The 23,305-nt window shown below is 42.3% G+C and overlaps 1 protein-coding gene across 1 annotated transcript in view; it reads right to left on the bottom strand.

Moving 5' to 3' along the window:
- Positions 1 to 16,290: 16,290 nt before the first annotated feature.
- Positions 16,291 to 23,305, bottom strand: part of PSMD2 (proteasome 26S subunit ubiquitin receptor, non-ATPase 2) — a 30,254-nt gene continuing 23,239 nt past the window's right edge. The window contains exons 16-21 of the mRNA XM_073675336.1: positions 21,015 to 21,098; positions 17,874 to 18,042; positions 17,693 to 17,787; positions 17,365 to 17,491; positions 17,172 to 17,290; positions 16,291 to 16,570 (exon numbers count right to left, since the gene is read on the bottom strand). Of these exons, the coding sequence (XP_073531437.1) occupies positions 16,388 to 16,570; positions 17,172 to 17,290; positions 17,365 to 17,491; positions 17,693 to 17,787; positions 17,874 to 18,042; positions 21,015 to 21,098 (777 nt within the window). The 3' untranslated portion in view covers positions 16,291 to 16,387. The remainder of the gene's footprint in view (positions 16,571 to 17,171; positions 17,291 to 17,364; positions 17,492 to 17,692; positions 17,788 to 17,873; positions 18,043 to 21,014; positions 21,099 to 23,305) is intronic.

Raw genomic sequence — 23,305 nt, 5'->3', positions numbered from 1 at the left:
ACAGTCTCCCTCCCAGGCCGCTCCGAGGAGGGGGCTGGGGTGGGGAACAGGCAAGGACTGGCCACCAGAAATCACGCTGAGGTGACAGGGGATAAGTCCTGCCCAGCGGGTCCGAGAGTGGGCGATTTGGGGGTTGCCACACTGCTCTCTCGGTCGCTTGTGAGATGGGTTAACAGGGGACGTAGTGTTCCCTGTTAGCCCTGAAGAGCTGTATCTGAAAAAGAAAGAAAAAAGATTAATAAAACACAACAGGGTTGGATCTGTTAGGATCCAGGTCTACCTCCTACAGACACTTAGCTTAAACTTGTGAGCTTGATGCCTGTAGGCGGGTGTATACTGCGGAGGAGGAGCTATTTTTCTTTTTTGCCTAGTGTCAACCTCCTAGCGACAGCAGCATATACCCATGGTCCTGTGTCCCCCAATGAAGCGATAGAGAAATATAAATAGCTGCATTTTTTTTAGGAAGATTACTTGTTTGATTTGTCTATAGCACATGTTCATAAAGTTATTTTGCTTTCACCAAAAACACTGCAAAAACGTAGTACAAATGTTATGCTGCATTTTTTGCACTTTCACGTTGCCGCCTAGAAGTGAAAAATGCTGAAAAAATTTACATGCTGCAGATTTTCAAAAAACGCAGCAAAAAACGCCATGTGAAAACAGCTTTAGAGACCAGAGAAGCTGGTAGGGACTTTGCTCTGCACTGCTTGGTGCGATGGGACGATGATGCCGATCGTACCGATCAGTGTGAAGAGAGGTGGTCTGACCTCACAGTGATCGCCCTGCACTTCCTCATTCTATCTTGGAACAGTTGCAGAGTGGTCACTGTGTCGATCTGCTCCTCACCTGCTTGGCCTTGTTGTGCTACAGACTTTTTGAAGGCTGTGCCATCACTGCTGTTGTTGCTTTTCCTGAAAGAAGTTCCTAATCCATTTCTGTCCCCTGCTTTTTCCTAATCCACCCCTATCCCTAACCACTTCTGCTGCCGAGCGCTTATCAATACTTGATCACTCGATTTTTGGTAGTTTTTTTTCTTGTGTGTGCACCCTGCAGCCGCCACTGATCGGCGCCCATGCTTGCTTTTTTCCCAGACATTTTTTTCCCTGTCCATTTCTCCCCTCTTTGAACCAACTCAGCGCATGAATCCTGCAGCCACCGAGCGCTGATTAGTGACGTATATCACTGAACGGCACCAGTGCTCTCTTTTTTCCAGGACTTTTTTTTCCGTCTATATTTTCTCCTGCACCCCTTTGCACCACCTCAGTGTGGGCGTCCTGCAGCCACTGAGCCGCTGATCAGTGACACACACCAGGACTTTTTTTCCCTGTATTTTTTTTGTCCCCTGTTTGCACCACATCTGTGCGTGCTAGAGCCGCCGAGCGCTGATCAGTGACGCACATGACTGATCAGCATTAGTTATTTTTGTGTGAAAAAATGAATAATAATTTAGATTAGTTGATAGGGCTAGATTAGGGACAGTAGAAATATATTCTAGTAATCTGTGTCTACTACAGTATTTTTCACTAAATTTTAATCACAATCCGCAATTTGTTTTTACTTTACTGTCTAGTAATTGTAATTCCAGAATTTTAGTAGAAAATTCTTGCAGTACTTATACTACAGTTTTGTTTTGTTTTTTTTTACTGAATATAATTACAATCAGCGTAATTTAGTTGCGGGCACTCAGGAATTGTTTTTACCGTTGTCTAAGTGTTTTTTATTTTACCAAATTTTTATTTTCTCCTTTTAATTTTGTATCTTTTTCTAAATTATTTTAGTCTATTCTTTCAATATTTTTCCTTGTCTTTTATTTTAAATTTCATAAAAAAAAAAGTTCACATCAAACACTCACACACCTAAATAAAATTTGGTACACACAGCACACACGTGAAAAAATGTCCTGCTCATCCCAAATACAGTATTCAGCCGAGGAGACATACGCCTTCCTTACTGCAGACACTGATAGTGAGGGAGAAGATACCACCTTCCTTTATTTTTTTTTATTTTTCCTCCTTCTCAAGTGATACCAAACCGCCACGCAGATGCCCCAGGACAGAAAATGAGCCAACGCCCACTGTTAGTGACCCCATATGGACCTCACCTCCTGAAAATCATGAGCCACAGATTCCTGATTTTGTGGTGCAATCAAGATTCCAATTTGACACTACCGGCCCCATAGAAATTGACTTTTTCAAAGTCTTTTTCTCTGATAATTTTGCAGATCTCATGGTGTCCCAGACAAATTTGTATGCCCAACTATTTTTATCCCAAAATCCCACTTCATCATTTGCTAACTGGTCCTGTGAGACGCCGTAGAAATGATGACGTTTTGGGGCCTTGTCCTTCATATGGGGTTAGTGACGAGGCCAGAAATTCTGCAATATTGGAGTGTTGATGTTTTATATAACATTTCAGTGTTCCGTATGGCTATACCCCGTACACGCTTTGAGGCTCTACACACATTTTATCATTACAGTGATAATGCACAATGTCCTGCAAGAGATGACCCCAACTTTTCAAAGTTCCGGTCGGTTATTGATCACTTCAGCAACAAGTTTGCTGAGGTGTACATTTCCCAAAGGGACATCTCTGTAGAAGAGTCCCTAATACATTTCAAGGGGGGGGCTCAAGTTCTGGCAATACCTGCCGAGTAAGAGGGCCAGGTACAGAATTAAACTGTGTGAGAGTACTTCAGGGTACAGCCACAGGTTTAGAATTTATGAAGGGAAGAACCCCCTGTCCTGGGAGGGTGTGGGAAAATTGTGTGGGAATTAGTGCACCCACTGCTGGATCAGGGTCAGGGTCGGACTGGCCTGGCAGGGTATCGGGGAAATCCCCGGTGGGCCCTTGCTGCAGACGAGAAGGGGAAGATGAGGAATTAAAAACTGCAGGCTTTTTTTTTTTTTTTAGGGGCATGGGCCCATTAAAAGAGCAGGCAGAGTTCATTACCTGAACCGCGACGCCGCACGTCTCGATGAAGCTGAAGATTGTGGCATCACTGTCATGCGCCGGCTGCGACAGGCGCTCTCACGTCAGGCACCGGCCTCTGCTAGGTCAGTGGCCATTTTAACAAGAGTGCGTCGGATCTAGGCAGAGGACACCACACGGCGCCAGGAGCGCAGGAAGGTAAGATGAATTTTTTTTTGTGTGGATGCAGAATGGGATGGGGGCCAGGATGGATATATGAAGGGGGGGGGGGACGCAGGCTGGACACAAGGGGGCCAGGATGGATATACGGGGGAGAGGGGCAGGCTGGACAAATGGGGGCCAGGATGGATATATGAGGGGCCAGGACAAGGAACATATGGGGGCCAAGATGGATATATGCGGGGGGGCCAGGCTGGACAAGGGACTTAATTACTGTTTGGGGAGCAGATTGAGGAACATACATTGTTAGTTTACTGTGGCAAGTGGGGAACATAATTACTTTAGGGCCTAATTAGGGACATTATTACTTCTGTAATAGAATTTATTTTTTAGGAAAGTTTTCCATGTGGGGAAGACAAAAGGAGGGTCCTGTTACTGTGCAGGGCAGCTCTATGTCGCTTTTTTGCTTCATCTGGCGTAGTGTAGAAATCGGCGAAAAAGTGGGGATTGTGCTCTAGAAGCGATCAGCTATTGATAACTGTGTGTTATGTTCTACAGAGACGAGTCCTGGCTGTCAGAAGTGATGGTGGTCTGTGCCAGATGAAGAAGAAAAGAGAACATGAAGGACTGCACCTAAAGAAGTCACTGGTAAGTCATTGTATTATATGTACACTTACACTGTATAGTATTTACAGAGCTCCTGTGTATAATGTCACTGGTGATCACTGTATTACCTGTACACTGACACTATATACAGAGCTCCTGTGTATAATGTCACTATATTACCTGTACACTATACACAAGAGCTCCTGTGTATAATGTCACTGGTGATCACTATATTACCTGTACACTGGCACTATATACAGAGCTCCTGTGTATAATGTCACTATATTACCTGTACACTATACACAAGAGCTCCTGTGTATAATGTCACTGGTGATCACTATATTACCTGTACACTGGCACTATATACAGAGCTCCTGTGTATAATGTCACTGCGTTACCTGTACACTTACATTATATACAGAGCTCTTGTGTATAATGTCACTGGTGGTAACACTTAGTATTGTGGTTTATATTCATGATCAGTATTGTAATATTTGGTCACTATGTGGTGGTAATATGTAACCTGCTCATTGTGTGGTGGTATTTGCTCCTTGTATGTGGTATTTGGTCGCAATATGCTGGTAATATGTGGTCTGGTCACGGTGTTGCGGTATTTGTCCCTTTTGTATGTGGTAGTATTGGCCTTGGTATAGTGGATTGTGTTGTGTAGGGCGGTCATTTGTGCTCTCTGATATTAATTAGGAGAAGATATTTTATTTCCATTAGAGATTAACCCTTCGTCAGGGTCAACTGATCTGACAGGCCCAGCTCACTTAGTTTCATTTCTCTATTTTCAGTGGTTTGTCTGGGAAACACCCTCCTCCCAGTACCTTCCTAACTTTAAAGGCTGTGTGAAACCTGAGAAGCCATTTATTACATTCCTATTAAGGTAACTGATCACTTTTAGAGCATTGAAATTTAAAAAAAAGGAAAATATAGCCAATTTTCTAGCCTGTGCCTGACAGGCGCAATGCCCCTAAATTCGTTATGAAACATATTGCCCCTGATGGAGGGTTAAATACTTGGAACACAGCATCAGAGATGCACTTACAGGGGGTCTCCGGAGGAAAAAAGTAATCATCTCTCCACAGGAAAAGTGATAACTAATTGATTGGTAGGGGTCTGACTGCTGGGAACCAATTGGCAGAATGTGGAGCTTTTACAGTTGTGCTCAAAAATTTACATACCCCGGCAGAATTTTTCCTTTCTTGGCCTTTTTTCAGAGAATATGAATGATAACAAAAACCTTTTTCTCCACTCATGGTTATTGGTTGGGTGAAGCCATTTATTGTCAAACTACTGTGTTTTCTCTTTTTAAATCTTAATGACCACAAAAACATCCAAATGACCCTGCTCAAAAGTTCACATACCCTGGTGACTTCGGCCTAATAACATACACAGAATTTGACACAAATGGGTTTGAATGGCTACTAAAGGTAGCATCCTCACCTGTGACAGCACAGAGACAAGCCTCAAAACTTCTGGAACAAGGTAATTTAGAGTGATGAGACCAAAATTGAACTTTTTGGCCACAACCATAAACGTTACATTTGGAGAGAGGTCAGCAAGGCCTAAGATGAAAGGAACACCATTCCTACAGTAAAGCACGGAGGTGGATCGCTGGTGTTTTGGGGATGTGAGCTACAAAGGCACAGTAAACTTGGTAAAAGTTGAAGGAAAGATGAATGCAGCACGTTATTAGCAAATACTGGAGGCAAATTTGCACTCATCAGCCCAGAAGCTGCGCATCGGACGTACTTGGACCTTCCAACATGACAACGATCCAAAACACAAGGCCAAGTCGACCTGTCATTGGCTACAGCAGAACAAAGTGAAGGTTCTGGAGTGGCCATCTTAGTCTTCTGACCTCAATATCATTGAGCTACTCTGGGGAGATGTAAAGCGCGCAGTTCATGCTAGCCAGACCAGGAATTTACAGGAACTGGAGGCTTTTTCCCAAGAAGAATGGGCAGCTTTTCCATCTGAGAAAATAAATAACCTCATCCACAACTATCACAAAAGACTTCAAGCTGTCATTGATGTTAGAGGGGGCAATACACAGTATTAAGAACTGGGGTATGTGAACTTTTGATCAGGGTCATTTAGATGTTTTTGGTTGTCGTTAAGATTTAAAAAGAGAAAACACAGTAGTTTGACAAATGGTTTCACCCAACCAATAACCATGAGTGGAGAAAAAAAGTTTTTGTTATCATTCATATTCTATGAAACAAGGCCAAGAAAGGAAAAATTCTGCCGGTGTATGTAAACTTTGGAGCACAACTGTATCTCCATTAGACTGGAGCGGCATATGCGACTCGACCACTGATCCATTCATTCCCTCAGTGGCTGCGAGTGCTGCTCTTGTTTTTTTCTGAAAGCCCCCAAGAGAATGAATTGGGCTGCGGTCAGACATCCCACCTGCGAAGCCCATGGATCGGTGATAACTTGTCTTAACCAACGAACCCCTTTAATGCAAACTACCGTAATTGTACAACCCAGTTATAGTGGTGTACAGTAGATATGCAGGTGCCGCCTGTGTCTTACAGTCAATGCTCCACTGTAACAGGGATAGCTGCTTACAGATATTTGCATATAGCTGTAGGGTTGGCCCCTAGAGTCAATTCCCCCTGTGGGCCCCAGACACCCCAGTCTGACCTTGATCAGGGTTATCACCTCTACGTAGATAACATTTATACCAGCGTCCCACTCTTCTAATCCCGCTCTGCCAGAGCTACCGCAGCTTGCGGTACTGTAAGCAAAAATCGGAGAGGACTCCCTAGGACGCTAATTGGGCAGCTGCTCAGAGAGGGTGAGCAGAGCCCAATGTAGTGACAACATGCTGGTGGTCAAGTTCAAGAGGGATGTCCTTTTCTTGACCACTATACATGGTAATGGCAGCACCCCCACCGCTGTACGAGGTACATCTACACAGGTACCCAAACCAGGGTATGTCCTGGGGTACAGCAAGAACATGGGGGGAGTTGATCTCTCTGATCAAGTCCTCTAGACCTACAGTGACAGTCCAGAAAGCTATGGTATGGTACAAGAAGTTTGCCATCTGTATGATGTGCACGGCCATGTATAACACTTATTTGCTATTACGAGGTGCAGGTCAGACAGAAACCTTCCTTCAGTTCCAGGAGGTAGTGATCAAGGCCCTAATTTTTGGAAGTCAGGAAGGAGAGGGCCCCAGTATATCCGGAACGGAAGGCGGCCGTGTTGTACCTGGGCAACTTTTCCCTGGTGAGTTCCCCCAAACTGTAAAGAGAGGAAGGTTGCAAAGAAGGTGAAAAGTCTATTACAGAAGGGGGGATACGAAAGGACATAAATTAATCAGTGTGACACCTGCCCCAACAAAACTGGTCTCTGTATGAAGGACTGTTTCAGAATCTACCACTCATCCATGGACTACTAAATTGATTTCTGACTTGCACAACTCACGTAAGCCAAATGGATGCACTCTACACAATTCGCGTATGTCATATTATAAAATTCCCATACCAGGAAAACACTACATCAATTCCAATATAGGGTCACCTGTGGGGGGTTTCCACTGTTCAGGCACATCAGGGGCTCTCCAAAAATAACATGATGCCCGCAGACCATTCCACCAAAGTCCAAAGTTTTCCCCCACATATGGGGTATCGACAACCTCAGGAGAAATTGCACAACAAATTTTGGGGTGCGTTTTCTCCTGTTACCCTTGTGAAAATAAAAAATTGGGGCTAAAACTACATTTTTTTTGCAAAAAATTTGATTTTTTTTTATTTTCACGGCTCAACTTTATAAATTTCTGTGAAGCACCTGGGGGTTCAAGATGCTCACCACACATCTAGATACGTTTCTTGAGGAGTCTGGCTTCTAAAATGGGATCACTTGTGGGAAATTTCAATGTTAAGGCACATTCAGGGGCTCTCCAAATGCGACATGACGTCTGCTCTCGATTCCAGACAATTTTGTGTTTAAAAAGTCAAAACCGTGCTCCTTCCCTTCTGAGCCGTGCACCCAAACAGTAATTTTCCCCCACATATGGGGTATCGGTATCAGGAGAAATTGCACTACAAATTTTGGGGTCCATTTTCTCCTGTTACTTTTGTGAAAATAAATTTGGGGCCAAAACATGTTTTGTGAGGAAAAAAAAAAAAGTAAAATGTTCATTTTTTTTCTTCCACATTGCTTTAATTCCTGTGAAGCACATCAAGGGTTAATAAACTTCTTTAATGTGGCTTTGAGCACCTTGAAGGGTACAGTTTTTAGAATGGTGTCACTTTGGGGTATTTTCTGTTACATAGGCCTGTCAAATTCACTTCAAATGTGATGTGGTCCCTAAAAAAAAATGGTTTAGTACATTTTTTTCGAAAAATAAGAAATTGCAACTTTTAACCCCTCTAACTTCCTAACAAAAAAACATTGTTTCACAAATTGTGCTGAAGAAAAGTAGACATGTGGGAAATGTTATTTATTAACTATTTTGTTTGACATAGCTCTCTGGTTTCAGGGAATAAAAATGAAAAGTTTGAAAACTGCGAAAATTTTGCCAAATTTCCGACATTTTCACTAATAAACGCAAGTCATTCATATACTAAGTATATATTCATTGCAGCCATTTGGTAAATTCTAAAAAGTTCTTTTTTTTTCCTCATTAAAGTACACTCTGCACCCCATATTGACTAAAAAAAAAACAAATGTAGAAATTTTTGCAAATTTATTAAAAAAAGAAAAACTGCAATATCACATGGTCATAGAATGGTCACAGAATTTTTCTGAAGCCACTCCTTTATTATTTTAGCTGTGTGCTTAGGGTCATTGTCTTGTTGGAAGGTGAACCTTCGGCCAAGTCGGAGGTCCAGAGCACTCTGGAAGAGGTTTTCATCCATGATATCTCTGTACTTGGCCGCATTCATGTTTCCTTCAATTGCAACCAGTCGTCCTGTCCCTGCAGCTGAAAAACACCCCCATAGCATGATGCTGCCACCACCATGTTTCACTGTTGGGATTGTATTGGGCAGGTGATGAGCAGTGCCTGGTTTTCTCCACACATACCGCTTAGAATTATTACCAAAAAGTTATATATTCATCTCATCAGACCAGAGAATCTTATTTCTCATAGTCTGGGGGTCCTTCATGTGTTTTTGAGCAAACTATATGCAGGCTTTCATATGTCTTGCACTGAGGAGAGGCTTCAGTCAGGCCACTCTGGCATAAAGGCCCGACTGGTGGAGGGCTGCAGTGATAGTTGACTTTGTGGAAGTTTCTCCCATCTCCCTACTGCATCTCTGGAGCTCAGCCACAGTGATCTTGGGGTTCTTCTTTATCTCTCTCACAAAGGCTCTTCTCCCACGATTACTCAGTTTGGCTGGACGGCCAGGTCTAGAAGACTTCTGGTTTTCCCAAACTTCTTCCATTTAAGGATTATGGAGGCCACTGTGCTCTTAGGAACCTTGAGTAATGCAGACATTCTTTAATAACCTTGGCCAGATCTGTACCTTGCCACAATTCTGTCTCTGATCTCCTTGGGCAGTTCTTTTGAGCTCATGATTCTCGTTTGGTCTGCCATGCACTGTGAGGTCTCATATAGACAGGTGTGTGCCTTTCCAAATCAAGTGCTATCAGTTTAAACACAGCTGGACTCCAATGAAGGAGTATAACCATCAAAGAGGATCACAAGGAAATGGACAGCATGTGACTTAAATATGAGTGTCTGACCAAAGGGTCTGAATACTTATGATCAGTTTTTCTTTAATAAATTTGCAAAAATTTCTACATTTGTTTTTTTCCAGTCAAGATGAGGGTGCAGAGTGTACTTTAATGAGAAAAAAAATGAACTTTTTAGAATTTAACAAATGGCTGCAATGAAACAAAGATTTAAAGGGGTCTGAATACTTTCCGTACCCACTGTACATGGAACAAGTACATGTGTAGGAGACCTTAGATCATTAGCAGAACAGAGAGGAGGGTAGAGATGTAAGGCGGAGCAGAACTGTAACGAGCTTTGTGGGTAAAAATTATGACGTTTATATTGTGCTCTATAGTGGATTAGCAACCAGTACAATGACTGGCACAAGATGGAGGCATCAGTGTAGCAGCTGGACAGACATTTGATCCTGGCTGCTGCATTCAGGATAGATTGGAAAGGGTTTAGTAATAGGAAGACAGTAAGAATTGTTACTGTATCAAACATAAGAACAGAATTTTGAGATCCTTTCGAAGTGCAGATGACATGAGAGAGAGAGATTGGACATAGGACTTTGATCTTTCCTTCGAGTCAAATATTTCCCCAACAAAGCAGACATTATTGCAAGTTATGTACAACCACCAACAGAAATGTCAATTTACGGGTTTAGGTAGCTTAGTAGAAAGCAAACACATGGGGTTCATTTTTGGACAGGTTCAGTTACAAATAGAGAGAGGACATGATGTTAGAGACAATTACTGGTATTTTGTAGTAATGCAAGTGTGATGTCAGGAGAAGATGTGTATAATTGGGTGTTCTCAGCATAAATATGGTACTGAAAACAAAATATGCGACTGATTTGTCCAATACAGGCTGTGGCGAGAGAAAAAAGGAGGGGACCTAGGATTGAACCCTGAGGAACCCCAACAGTAAGGGGAAAAAAAAGAGCCAGCAAAAGACACACTCAAGAAGCTGTCAGAGAGGTAGGAGAACGGTATCCACGAGACCAATAAAGTGGAGCATAGTGAAGAGCTGGTGATTTAGTGTCAAATACTGTAGCGAGATCAAGGGAGGCAGGGAGTAGTGATAGTGACCATTAGATTTAGCAGTTAGTAGAGAGAGACTTTAATAAGGGCAGTTTCTGTAGAGTGTAAAGAGCGGAAACTGAATTGTAAAGAAGAGAATGATCTAATACAGTGTTCCCCAACTCTAAATCCTCAAGGCCCACCAACAGGTCATGTTTTCAGGATTTCCTTAGTATTGTACAGGTGAGAATTACATACCCTGCACAGGCAATAATTCCATCACCTGTGCAATAATAAGGAAATCCTGAGAACATGACCTGTTGGTGGGCCTGGAGTTGGGGAACACAGATCTAATAGATAGCGGATTAGAGGAGAAGAAAGAGGTTAAATATTTTAGTTAGATGGATAGTGACAGCCAGGGAGAGTGATTGGAGGAGGTGAGAGGGAACAGGGTCACTGGTGCAGGTAGAAGGACAAGAAGAAGCAAGGAACCTAGTAACATCTTCTTCCATGACCAGTTCAAAGACAAAAAGTGAACCTAGAGTGTGGCAGGGAATAGGATCTATTCTACTGTATTTGTGGATTGGGAGAGAATTTACCTGTTGAGATATGTTCAATATTTTCCTTTGAAATAATTATTCAGATTGTCAGCACTGGGGTTGGGGATAGGGGCCTGTAATTTGGGTGTGAAGAGGGAGTAAAAAGTATGTTGTTTTGGATTGTTGGAAAATGAGATGAAGTAGGCATGTTTGTGGTTCAGCAGGATGAATTGTGACAAGTTTTTCTTACAGTAAGGTTTTACAATTCTTGCCTTGGCAACTGTGTGGTTTTCTATAAGTCATCGTGAACAAAAAAGATCACCATTAAATCTATTGTACTTAAAGGGGTTGTCTAGTCTAAAATAATAAGTCTGTAGTCACTATGTGTGACTGCAGAGTTATGAATCCCCCCAGCGTACAAAGAGGGTGCTGTGAGGCTCCACCGGTTTCTGAGCCTAGAATGGCGGTGATGTATATGCATACTCCCGGTCACATCCTGTCTAGTGGGCGTGGCCTCGCTCCATACATTTGTAAGGAACGCGGCCACGCCCACTGGTTGGGTTCTGGCCGGGAGTAAGCATAAGCATACATACCTGCTGGTCCCGACAAACTACCAATCACAAGAAATACATCATGATTAAAGGAAATACAATAAAAAAAATAAAAGATCAATGATGAAAATCACACACTAACATATAAATGCATTAACAGCATAATTTACAAATGAATTAATAAGCAATTTGTCAAAGAAATTTAATCTAACGGAATAAAGCTTGAAGATTTTTTTTATACATTGATATGTCAATCCATCCTTTTTGCACTAATTATAAGTCCAATTTAGGCTGAGTATACACAGCGATTCTGTCCGCAACATTGACAAGCAATTCACACAAAAAAAAATACAACTTCTTGAGACTTTCTTGTCACAGTCACTCTACCCCAGGGATCACAACACGACCCCATTCACCTGTATTACGCTGCAATGTGAAGCACAGTAGTTTTTGGGGACGTGACCCATGTCACAGCCAATATAGCAGTGTGGAACTCCTTAGTCTGAAAAGGAGGCTTCCCCCGTGTAAATAGGGTCAGAATATTACCGCCACCCCTTCGTGGGAGTGCCCCAGGGGTTCCTAACTTAACTAAATATTACCAGGCCGCTCAACTGGCCCAATTAAATATAACATGCATCCTCTGAACCTGGAAGCCCCAAAATGTCACCCATTGACCCATGACACTTTACTATGACTTCTCTCTACCCAGCACAAGCATATTTCAAATCCTGTAACATCTCACCCCCTCACGTTATGGGACTCTTTAAAATACTCCTCTGTCCTTATTAGTCCTTTTCTCCCGCTAGCACCACTATGAGAAAATACCAAATTCCCTCCAGGCACTGAGTCTCCTCTAGCATTCTGTCTTACTGGGCACCATATCACTCCTCTATACTCACCAAAACCACACCATCCATAGACATCACCTTACTTACACCTCCCACTGGGAATCTGATATTGGCTCCACACTAACTGATGGGAGACTGGACTCATATTTGGTCCTATACAACAGGCGGCTTACTTGATACACTGATGCTGGAAACAAAGTATAAAGTTATGATGAGATTGTATTAAACTCCAGCCAGAGTAGCCAAGCCATTCCCAACTACACCTCTCAGTATTTAAGAGGCTGCCAATCTGTAGGTGACATGCATCATATGGTGGCTTTGCTCCAAAGTACGTAGACTCTAGATTAGAGTGTACTTAACTTATCTTCACAGCCACAGGCCATAACCTAAAGAAAAACCTCTTGGGAGGCTTTGTTAAACGAATCAACAAAATCTGTACCATAAATTTCTTTACAACCCATGACGTCTTAGTACGCACATTTGCGTACCCCCGGTTCAGTGAGGGCTGCTGCGCTGAGCCCTCACTGAACGGAGCACATGTCAGTTGATTCTTACAGCTGACATGTGCCCGCAACAGCCGCAGGTGGAATCGCGATCCACCCGCAGCTGTTAACATGTTAAATGCCGCTGTCAATCTCCGACAGCGGCATTTAACGCGCGCTTCCGGGTTGCGCGTCATAAGCCCCGCCCATCGGCGACCCCGTCACGTGATCGTGGGTCACCGATGGGTGGGCATGACAACCCAGGGTCTGCAGCAGACGCCTGTGGTTGTCATGATCTGGTCGCTATGAGCGCCACCTAGTGGTCGGCGCTCATAGCACAGGACCATTTCTGCTGCATGCAGGGGATCTGCTCGTCCCCTGTATGTAGCAGAGCCGATCAGACAACTGCTGCTTCTAGTCTCCTATGGAGACTATTGAAGCATGCAGTAAGTGAAAAAAAGAAGTTTTTAAAAATATAAAAAAAATTTAAAAATATAAAAAAGTTTAAATCACCCCCCCCTTCACCCCATTCAAAATAAAATATATATAAAAAACCCTACATAGACATATTTGGTATCGCCGAGTTCAGAATCGCCCCATCTATCAATATAAAAAAAGAATTAATCAGATCGGTAAACGGTGTAACGAGAAAAAAAATTCTAAACGCCAGAATTACGTCTTTTGGTCGCCGCAAAATTGCAATAAAATGCAATAACGGGCGATCAAAACATCGGATCTACCCCAAAATGTTATCAATAAAAAGTCAGCCCGGCGCGCAAAAAATAAGCCCTCACCCAGCCCGAGATCACGAAAAATGGAGACGCTACAGGTCTTGGAAAATGGCGCTATTTTTTTTTTTTTACCAAATTTTGGAATTTTTTTTCACCACTTAAATATAAAAGAAACTGTACATGTTTGGTGTCTATGAACTCGTAATGACCTGGAGAATAAGAATGGCAGGTCAGTTTTAGCATTCAGTGAACGTGGTAAAAAAAATAAATAAAAAACCACTGTGGTATTGCACCTTTTTTGCAATTTTACCGCACTTGGAATTTTTTTCCCGTTTTCCCGTACACGATATGGTAAAACTAGTAATGGCGTTGAAAAGTACAACTCGCCCAGCAAAAAATAAGCCCTCACACGGCCATATTGACCAAAACATAAAAACGCTATGGCTCTGGGAACAAGGGGAGCAAAAAAAGAAAAAGCAAAAACGACAAAACCCAAGGTTGCGAAAGGGTTAACGTTCCTTCCAAATAAAAAGAATAGTGCTTCAGCTTGGAGAAAAAAGGGACTTGAGACTTCATGGAAGCTAAGAAATAGATCTCCAGGTAAATGACTAATGAAAAACTATCAGCTATATTATCTGACAAGGTAGGTAAATTCAAGAAAATCTGGTCACCCTGGGCAGAATACAGTAACCATACCCTCCTTCGCCACACCACCTCTGTGCTTACAGACCTCTATGGTTTCCGTTTCTTCTTAAGAAACTCCATCTTCTAAAGTAGGCCTTGACTCCCTCTTGAGTACACACCCTTTGCAACCCAGTTTAAGGTCTCTCTTTTACATTTTTGTAATAAAGTGTATTTCTGTCATTTTGAGATATAATGTGTTTTGTGGCGACACACACACACACACACACACACACACTATATATATATACATATATATATTATAATGTACTTACATATAAAATAGTGGCGTCTTCTAAGTGGAAGTGACCTGAAAATTGATCTGCTTCAGGATTCCATAATCGTAAAGGGGTTAAAAGTAGGGTTGAGCGAGTATGTTCTGTCTGAGTATGCTCGGGCCGAGCTCCGAGTATTTACAGCTGCTCGGTGATATGGTTGAATCGCTCCCGTGTGCATGATTTGCGACTGTTTGACAACTTTATTACATGTGAGGAATGTGTAAGAAGCAGACATTCCTCACATGTAATAAACCTGTCAAACAGTTGCAAATCATGCACACGGGAGCGATTCAACCATATCACCGAGCAGCTGTAAATACTCGGAGCTCGGCCCGAGCATACTCGGCGAAAGGGTTAATAGAACATACTCGCTCATCACTAGTTAAAAGATGTTTAAAAAATAAAAACAAACATATGAACAGAAAGTTTTTAGATGGATTTTGCCTGAAAAAGCCTCATGTGTACATACTGTAAGCAGGTTTCCCAGGATTAAAAACTACTGATGGAATAACGATAGATGACTTTGATGGCCTATTCTATGTGGCAGTGTAAACCTTGACACCCCTCCAGATCAGCTGCTTGCACTTGGATGGGACATCAATGCACTACCTTACACCACTACTGCCAAAAAGACCGCATGCAGGTCTGCAGTACAATATAAACATTAAAGGGACTGCAATGCTAACATGACCACCCAGCCCCATAACAGCTGCTCAGCAGGGGTGCCAAGGTTTCAAGTGCAGGTGATCAGAAATTGATGGTCTAATTTAAAATAGGCCATCATTAGTGTGATCATAGAAAGTCTTTTAGACTATGTTCCCATGTTCAGTAATCAGCTAGAGCAGATCCACCAACAATCCGGTGACAAAAAAATTGTGCAGACAACTTTTTTGTCCATCTGAAAAAAACTGACTTCAACTGATCAATTTTTTTTATTTTTTAAATACGGAGGTCTATGGAAAACGGATCTGTTAAATAGCCATCAGTTTTTTTCTGACCCTAAAGACAAACAGAAGCCACAGCAGTCAAGTCACTGATGGTTGGGGACGTTGCCACTCCTGTCCAGAAAGACTGCTGTGTATGTATTGTGCTTAAAGGTGTTTTTCTGGTGAAAAAGTAAATTAATTGTAAACTGAGTCTATATTTGTGTGTAGGGGCCAAGAATGGACTTGATAAGGGTTCAGAGCTATCTAAATAAAATCCAATTTAACATTCTAATCCTGGGCCTGAGGAAACCGCTACCACAGCTTTAGATTACATTGTGCAATTAAACATAAAAAAATCATGAACTTTGTCTCACGACCCAAAGACAAGGAATTCATTTTATTTTCTGTACCAGTAAATGAGTAACAGTTGGAATATGGGGTCCAAACATAATTACCTCCTGTTTACACAAAAAAAGTCCTTTGGGTAATTGTTTTACAGAATATTTTGCCTATTTCACTTGTCCTGTTTATAGAAGGAATAAAATAGAAGACACATATACACTATATTCAGTGGACTTGAAGGGGTGGATTTGCGAATCCAATAAAACCAGTTTAAAATAAAATAAAAAATATAATAAAAATTCAAATAATTTGACCAAATTGAGCCAGTAATGCTCATTGTGCATCTGCAGAAACACGCCCTTCTATGATATACGCCATGTGCAATGGCCAGAAGTTTAGTAACCAACTGGATTGGCTTTTGTGCAACGGGAACCTAAAATCCCATAATGAGTGTATTGAAACAAAGCCTGTTGTTCTGAAGACACAATATGCCGATGGGTGGCATTATTAATCCAAAATGTAAGTTGTGAAATTATTTAATAAGATTTAGTAACAAAAAGAAAACACAACTAGTCCCATGACCCCACAACATTCCCTCCCGCCACAGTTTTCAAGCACTACATATCATAATTAGGGTTCTTTCGAAGGATGACAAAGCCTTCAAGAATGGGCGTTACAGGCAGATACTCTTCTGTGGCCAGCTCTGCCCGCTCACCATGTGCCAACAACACAGGCGTTGTGTGTGTCTGGAATCCTGTGATTGTCTTGGGCTTGCCAGCCTGGCCAACAACATCCACAGCCTGAAGAGAAAAAAAAGAAGACCTTAGTATACAACCTAGCAGACCTAATTGTTGTCTGGAATAAAGAACTAATTTATGACATAACTACCTAGTAAAATGCTAGGGCATAAAACAGGTATCTTATTTGTAGAATTTCTGCAGGAAGCAAAGTGGCTTGTGAAGTTGGCGCAGAATGGGGCATCAGTGCGTGTGGTGTACTTCGATCAGATGGGCTGCTAGTCTACATGGTACACTATGCACTGGTAAAGAATAGAGATGGGCAGAAAGATACAAACTACTATGGCCCATCGCCCAGTTCAATCTTCTGTGGCAGCCAGATCAAGGCTGTGTTCACGTCTGTTCTGGCAATCACTTGCCCGGGTATCCTGAGCACGTCTGCCGCTTACTAGGCCTTGCATGTGGCGTCTGCCACAGAGAAAAAAGATGGAGGCTGGACCAGGTTACACTGGATCTTTTTGCTCATCTAAAGTATAGAAGTCTTAACCGTGTGCCACTTCAATACTAAAAGGCCAGCACCTACTGATTGGTAGCTGTGCGATGGCTGTTTACCTGTATCTATTGCAACTCCAGACTTTGGATATGGAATTTCTCGGTTTCTTACCTGTCCAACTCTGACAGAGACGGGAAGAGGCCGTAGCTCCTCATCAAACGTCACCAACATTCGTGGCTGCATTGCAGCTACTAAACCATACAGTATATAATGTGACTTGCCCAACACAACTGTAGAAAAAGAACACTAGGTAAAGACCCATGTAGCAGGCAAAATCACGTATAAATAATAAACCGCTACTTACTGTTTCTAACATCCAAGAAGGACACAAGCACGGTTAATAAACCAGCCACTGCCACTTGACTCATGAGCTGCCGATCACTATGGTAGGGGCACAGTGTGAGTGTCCCTTTCCCCAAATGAGTGAGTCCCTAGAAAATACAGGAGCATTTACAGACAACACTGAAAAGCAGCATCTGCCCATCACACAGTTTGACTAATTGCATTTTGCCATGTTCCACCATGAAAGGTTAACCAGAGGCTGAAAAAGATTGTAACAATACAATGGAAATGCAAATATTAGCTCTGGTTTAAAAAGGCCTCAAACAGAGCTGTGTAACTATTTTATCTACCTGTGCCAGTCGCACCATGAACAGATTGTTGGGATCCTTGGCGTGATACTGAGCTAGCTGCCTCAGCATAGCAGCAAGGCGAGCATTGTTTGTGCCTATAGGAATGGGGAAATAAGTCAACTTCTCCAGAGACCAAACAAATACCCAGATAGAAAAGAAATACACACTACACAATGCTTACCACTGCCCACCATGCCCATGGCAAAGATTGAATTGTAAGACACTTCAGGGTCTGCATCATGGGAGAACTTGCTCAATGTGTCCAAGATATTCAACCTTGGATTGGAGACGGAGATTAGGGCCAGAGCCAGAGGGACCGCTCTGCGCAGCGTGGGCTCCCCATACCTGAGCTGCAGAAAGCAATTATAAAAACCAATTATAAAAGTTAAGGGCTGATTGCAGCTAATAAAAGTAACTGAAAACTGCTCTTAAGGGGCCCCATACACAATAGGTAGCGGCTGGTTGAACAGTGGTCTGGCGGAAAGCCATCTTTGCGGACAACCCCACATGCAGGTGCACTGGCTCTGCCAAATGCTCCGATGTTCTCTCAGAGGGCTGCTGCAGGACTCCTCCTCTGGAGGGTTATCTCCCGGGAACAAAGGGACATGCCAGATCCTTATATCCCCCCATAAGATGTGTGTGTGTGTGTGTGTGTGTGTGTGTGTGTGTGTGTGTGTGTGTGTGTGTGTGTGTGTGTGTGTGTGTGTGTGTGTGTGTGTGTGTGTTGGCCGTTACTCTAATGTGTGTGGGGGGCCTGCTTAATAGGCCATTTCATGTACAAAATATCACCCCTTTCGCAAGAGAGCCGCATTTTCTACTCTAGTGTCCATATGATTATGCCCGAAAACCCCATGATCTAATAATTCATTGTTGTAGATAAAATTGTGTAACTTCACATTATGATCCTCTTAAAGTGGTTGTCAGCTAAAAATATATTGATGACATCAAGATCAGATAGGTCGGGGTCCAACACCCAGCACCTCAACCGATCAGCTCTGGCCAGATGTAGACACACTGAACAGCAGAAGCCACTGCTGGAATCTTTTGAATAGAAGTTCTGCAGTATACGGCAGTGGCTGCTACACAGTGAATGGAGCTGTGCTTTGCAGCTCTGATTTAAAGAAATTGTCCAGTACTTTTTGAATTGCCCCAATGTACAGTATTTAGCATGTGCCCATAAGTGTTTTTGTAATTACCTTTACTTGTATGTATTGCCTGTGAGCGGCGCTATAGCTGACCGCTCACAAGCATCAAGCGACCCCTGGTGGCAGCCTCCTCTGATGTCACGTCAAGTTCCGGCTGCAGCCGGGCGTGACTCAGTGCTGCGTTCCACGGTGAGTGACGAACTGTGGGCGGGGGTTACCCCGCACGTCCCACCCAGCATCCACCATGCGCTATCCCTCTCCTCATTCATTGGGAAAGCACGCGGTGGATGCTGGGTGTGAGGCACGGGGTAACCCCGCCCACAACCCAGCATCCACCACAGGGACCCTGTCACTGATGTCACGCCTCACTTGACGTGACATCAGCGGAAGAAAATGCCGGTAGCCACCGGGGGTCGCTTGATGCCTGTGAGCAGCCAGCTATAGCGCTGCTCACAGGCAATACATACAACTAAAGGTAATTACAAAAACACTTATGGGCACATGCTAAGTACATTGAGGGCCATTGGGGCAATTCAAAAAAGAAGTGGACAACTTTAAATATTTATAATCAGCCGGACTAGCAATAGCTGATTGGTGAGGGTGCCAGTTGATGGACATGGACTGATCTCACATTTTGACTGAACAAGCCCTTAAAGCACTCACTGCAGTGCTGGAGTGGTGCTTCTAATCTAAGGTCACCCCCGGAAGAAGGCACTCATGCCGAAAAGCAACTAGGGGCAGTGGCATCATCAGCTGGCACACACGTGTAAGTTTTCTTGGCGTTTCATGCACATTTTGATCTTTCCTTAGTCAGGTGGCTGTATATATGACGTCTATTGTCAATATCATCGCTGTATGCATGCACAATGCACTTTAGGATAGGCTACATCTATTGATATATTTATTTTTATTTGAATCTATTAATTGTCTTACAATCACTCTGCTTGGAGGTGGATCCCTTAAACCATAAGTCATTATTTTTGCTGTATTCTTAATGTGTGTGTGCGCCACCTGGTGGTGCCTGTTATGGTATTCATTGCTGATCACCTTTGCCATTTAGTATTTTGTGTGGGTTTTTTTTTATTAGTATTTTTCCAATAAAATATATATCTTTTATTGTTCTTGATACGTCTTTTTCCTCTTTTGTGGTCCCAATATGTAGATATAATAATATTAGCAAATACCTCCAATTAGAAATGTAGGATAGTTCTTCTGATTCGCTATGTCGCTTACCCCATGTGCAGGGCATTGCAGTAGCCTAGCTATCGATGCTTACGACCACTATCCATGGATACTTAATAGTGATGAGTATGTTCTGTTAACCCTTTGGGCGAGCATGCTTGGGTGCTCGCCGAGTATCTTCAGAGTGCTCAGGTGTTATGTTTTAGTCACTCCATGCTCATGATTTGCGACTGTTTGACAGCTTTAATACATGTGAGGAATGCCTAAGAAACAGGCATTCCTCACATTTATTAAAGCTGTCAAACAGTCGCAAATCATGAGCATGGAGTGACTAAAACACAACACCTGAGCAAGCTGATGATACTCGGAAAACACCCGAGCATGCGCGTAAATCTTGAGTAACGAGCATGCTCGCTCATCATTAATACCTAAGCTACTGCAATGCCCTGCACATGGAGAAAGCGAAATAGCGAATCAGTAAGAACCATACTACATTTCTAATTGGCGGTATTTGCTATTAATATTATTACACCTACTACTAATATTGAGATAGGATCTTGGAGATGGGATTCCCGTTTAATCACATACTCAAATAGAGATGACACCGAGGACTCAATCTTTAGCAAACATCCCGTTTGCAAACTTACAATGGAAAAATGCAAGTAAGTGAAAATATTGAAGTGACACACTCAGAAACAGGGTCTTTTGGGGGATGATCGAGTCACATAAAAAGAATTTTTTTAAAAATTCCATTTAATTCCATTGAAGTTTCAAATGCTTCAAACTAGGTTTGTTCTCTGACACTGGTTGTGCTACGGAGGCACCATTCATAATTCAACAAGGTTAGCAACTGTAAACGACATCTCATCTCACGAGCTGACTCTTGGCCATTCACTGGTACAGCCGATTATACATACAGGATACTGGGATGAAAACAGTAATCAAATACACAGTTTACTAATAGGACAGGATTAAAGTAAAATCTTATTTCTTACTAAATGCCCAAAAGTGCGAAGGGCCATCTCTGATCCTATTTCTTCACCCATTGCGATGAGAGCAATGCCAAGGACAGCCACACCCTGTTAGGAGAGAAAATGCAGGTCAGGTGTTCAGGTTACAGAAATCAGCTGAAATGCTGATCCATCCCATGGGATAGTTGTAGCCGTTTGACTTCAGCTATGTATAAACCATTGCCTTCTCAGCCTTTTTTTTTTTTTTTTTTTTTTTACATTTTTACCTTCTTTTCTACCAAGAACCATTACTTTATTTTTCTGTTGATATAGCTGTATAGATTGTCATTCAAAAGTACAACGCATCAAGAAAAAAAACACATTCATTTTGACATATAATATACTGAAAAGAAAAAAACTCCAACTGGGGTGAAATGGTAAAATAAATGCAATTCTGACATTTTATGGATTTTTACGGTATTCATTATATGGTAAAAATTACCTGAAAACATGATTATGCCGGCCAGTATGATTACAGTGATACCGTACTTACACAGATTGTTTTATTTATAGAAGCACTCCCATGAACTTTTTTTCCCACAACCTGTGTATATGTACTGTTGTGTCATTTTGTTAATATACTCACCTGCCGCTGCTCTCTCCAGTATCCAGCTCTGATCTGCTCCTCTGCTGTGGGACGTCACAGCTCTGCAGACTCTCCTGGTCACTCCATGCTATACATGTGAGACGGAAGTCTTTTACAAAGTAAGGCTACGGCCCCACTATCAGTATTCGGTCAGTATTTTTTCTCAAGAGTGGGAGCCAAATCCACGAATGGGTGATAAATGCAGAATTGGTGACTTGTTTCTATTATACCTTTTCTCTGATTGTTCCTCACCTGGTTTTGGCTGCCACTCCTGAGAAAAATACTGACCAAATACTGATCAAATACTGATAGTGGGGCCGTGGCCGTAGTCTGACACTCCAAAAACTTACATTATAAAATCCACTTCTGGTTTACGCAGAGCTCAGTGTGATCGAGAAAGTCTGAAGAGAGGCGACGTCACACAGCAGAGGAGTAGAACAGCGCTGGATACCGGCGAAGACAGCAGCAAAGGAGTATATTAACACAATGACATTACAGTGTATACACATAAAAAAATCAGAAGTTTGTATTTAGTTTTTTTTAAAAAAAAAAATTGGTTTGTGTCACCATTTTCCAAGACTCGTAACATTTTTATTTTTCAATCAGAACTCTATAAGGCCTTTTTTTTTTTTTCAGGTCGAGCTGGTTGTTTTATTGATAACAATTTGAGGCACATATGATTTTATTGCATTTTAAGAAGGTGCGGTGACCAAAACACTGCAATTCTGGCGTTGTGATTATTTGCTTTATTTTAACTGGAGGAAAAAGAAAAAAAAAAGGGTGGTGATTTGAATTTTTAACTACTTTATTTTTTTGTCTCTTTAGGGGACTTGAATCGCTTATACCATGTACTGCAGTAGAACAGCATTGCAGTATATAGTGTATATCATGGACTCCTTTGAAGCTCAACTGAAACCAAGATGGCAGTGATGGGGACCTTCAGCAAGCCCCTGGCCGGCATTAGTCATCCTTCAATGCCCTGCAATCGTGTAAAGGGGGGGCCGACACTCAATTTAACTGTCGCTGTCAGAGGCTGCAGCATCTAAATGATTAACAGTAGTGATCAGAGCTCACCAGCCGTAGCTGTTAGAAACATACGCCAGCTATGTAACATAGCCATTCATCTTCTTTCTAAAGAGGGAGCTCAGCTCCAGAACCCCCTCCACACACACACAGATTCCAGCGATGACATACAGTTATGTCAATTTGTGCTAATGGGATAATATTGTTGGTAGAGCAAATTACTTTGGACTGTACAAAAGGTCTAAAGGTCCATTCACGCATACCTACTAGTGACCTCCGATGAGCAAATATTTGCTGATCAGTGGTCGATAAAAAGCCCATTTACACAGGTAGACCATGGTAAATGATGTGCACTGAACGATCGGTAAGAAATTGTGTAGTGTGCATAGGCTGCCATGGTTTACAAAGGATGATGCTCTTCAGAGAATAATGATCTTTTGTGCAACAAGGAAGGAGGGGGGAGGAATGTATCCAGCAACACTGTCCAGGTAAAAATTGATTCTTTATTAGTGTATCATTAAAACGGAGTTAAAATCAAACTTCCTTACACGTTTCTGGCATGGAGATGTGCCCTTAGTCATAGGATATAAAACAATTAAGCACAATTTTATATATACAAAAAAAACAATCACAATTGACTTACAATTGAATTGAATTGCATTATGCA

This window comes from Phyllobates terribilis, unplaced genomic scaffold (assembly GCF_046119375.1).
Source record: "Phyllobates terribilis strain yellow unplaced genomic scaffold, ASM4611937v1 Scaffold_3__8_contigs__length_932513732, whole genome shotgun sequence".
Lineage (NCBI taxonomy): Eukaryota > Metazoa > Chordata > Amphibia > Anura > Dendrobatidae > Phyllobates > Phyllobates terribilis.
Note: the sequence above shows the minus strand (reverse complement) of the source record. Positions and strands in the feature narration are given on the sequence as shown.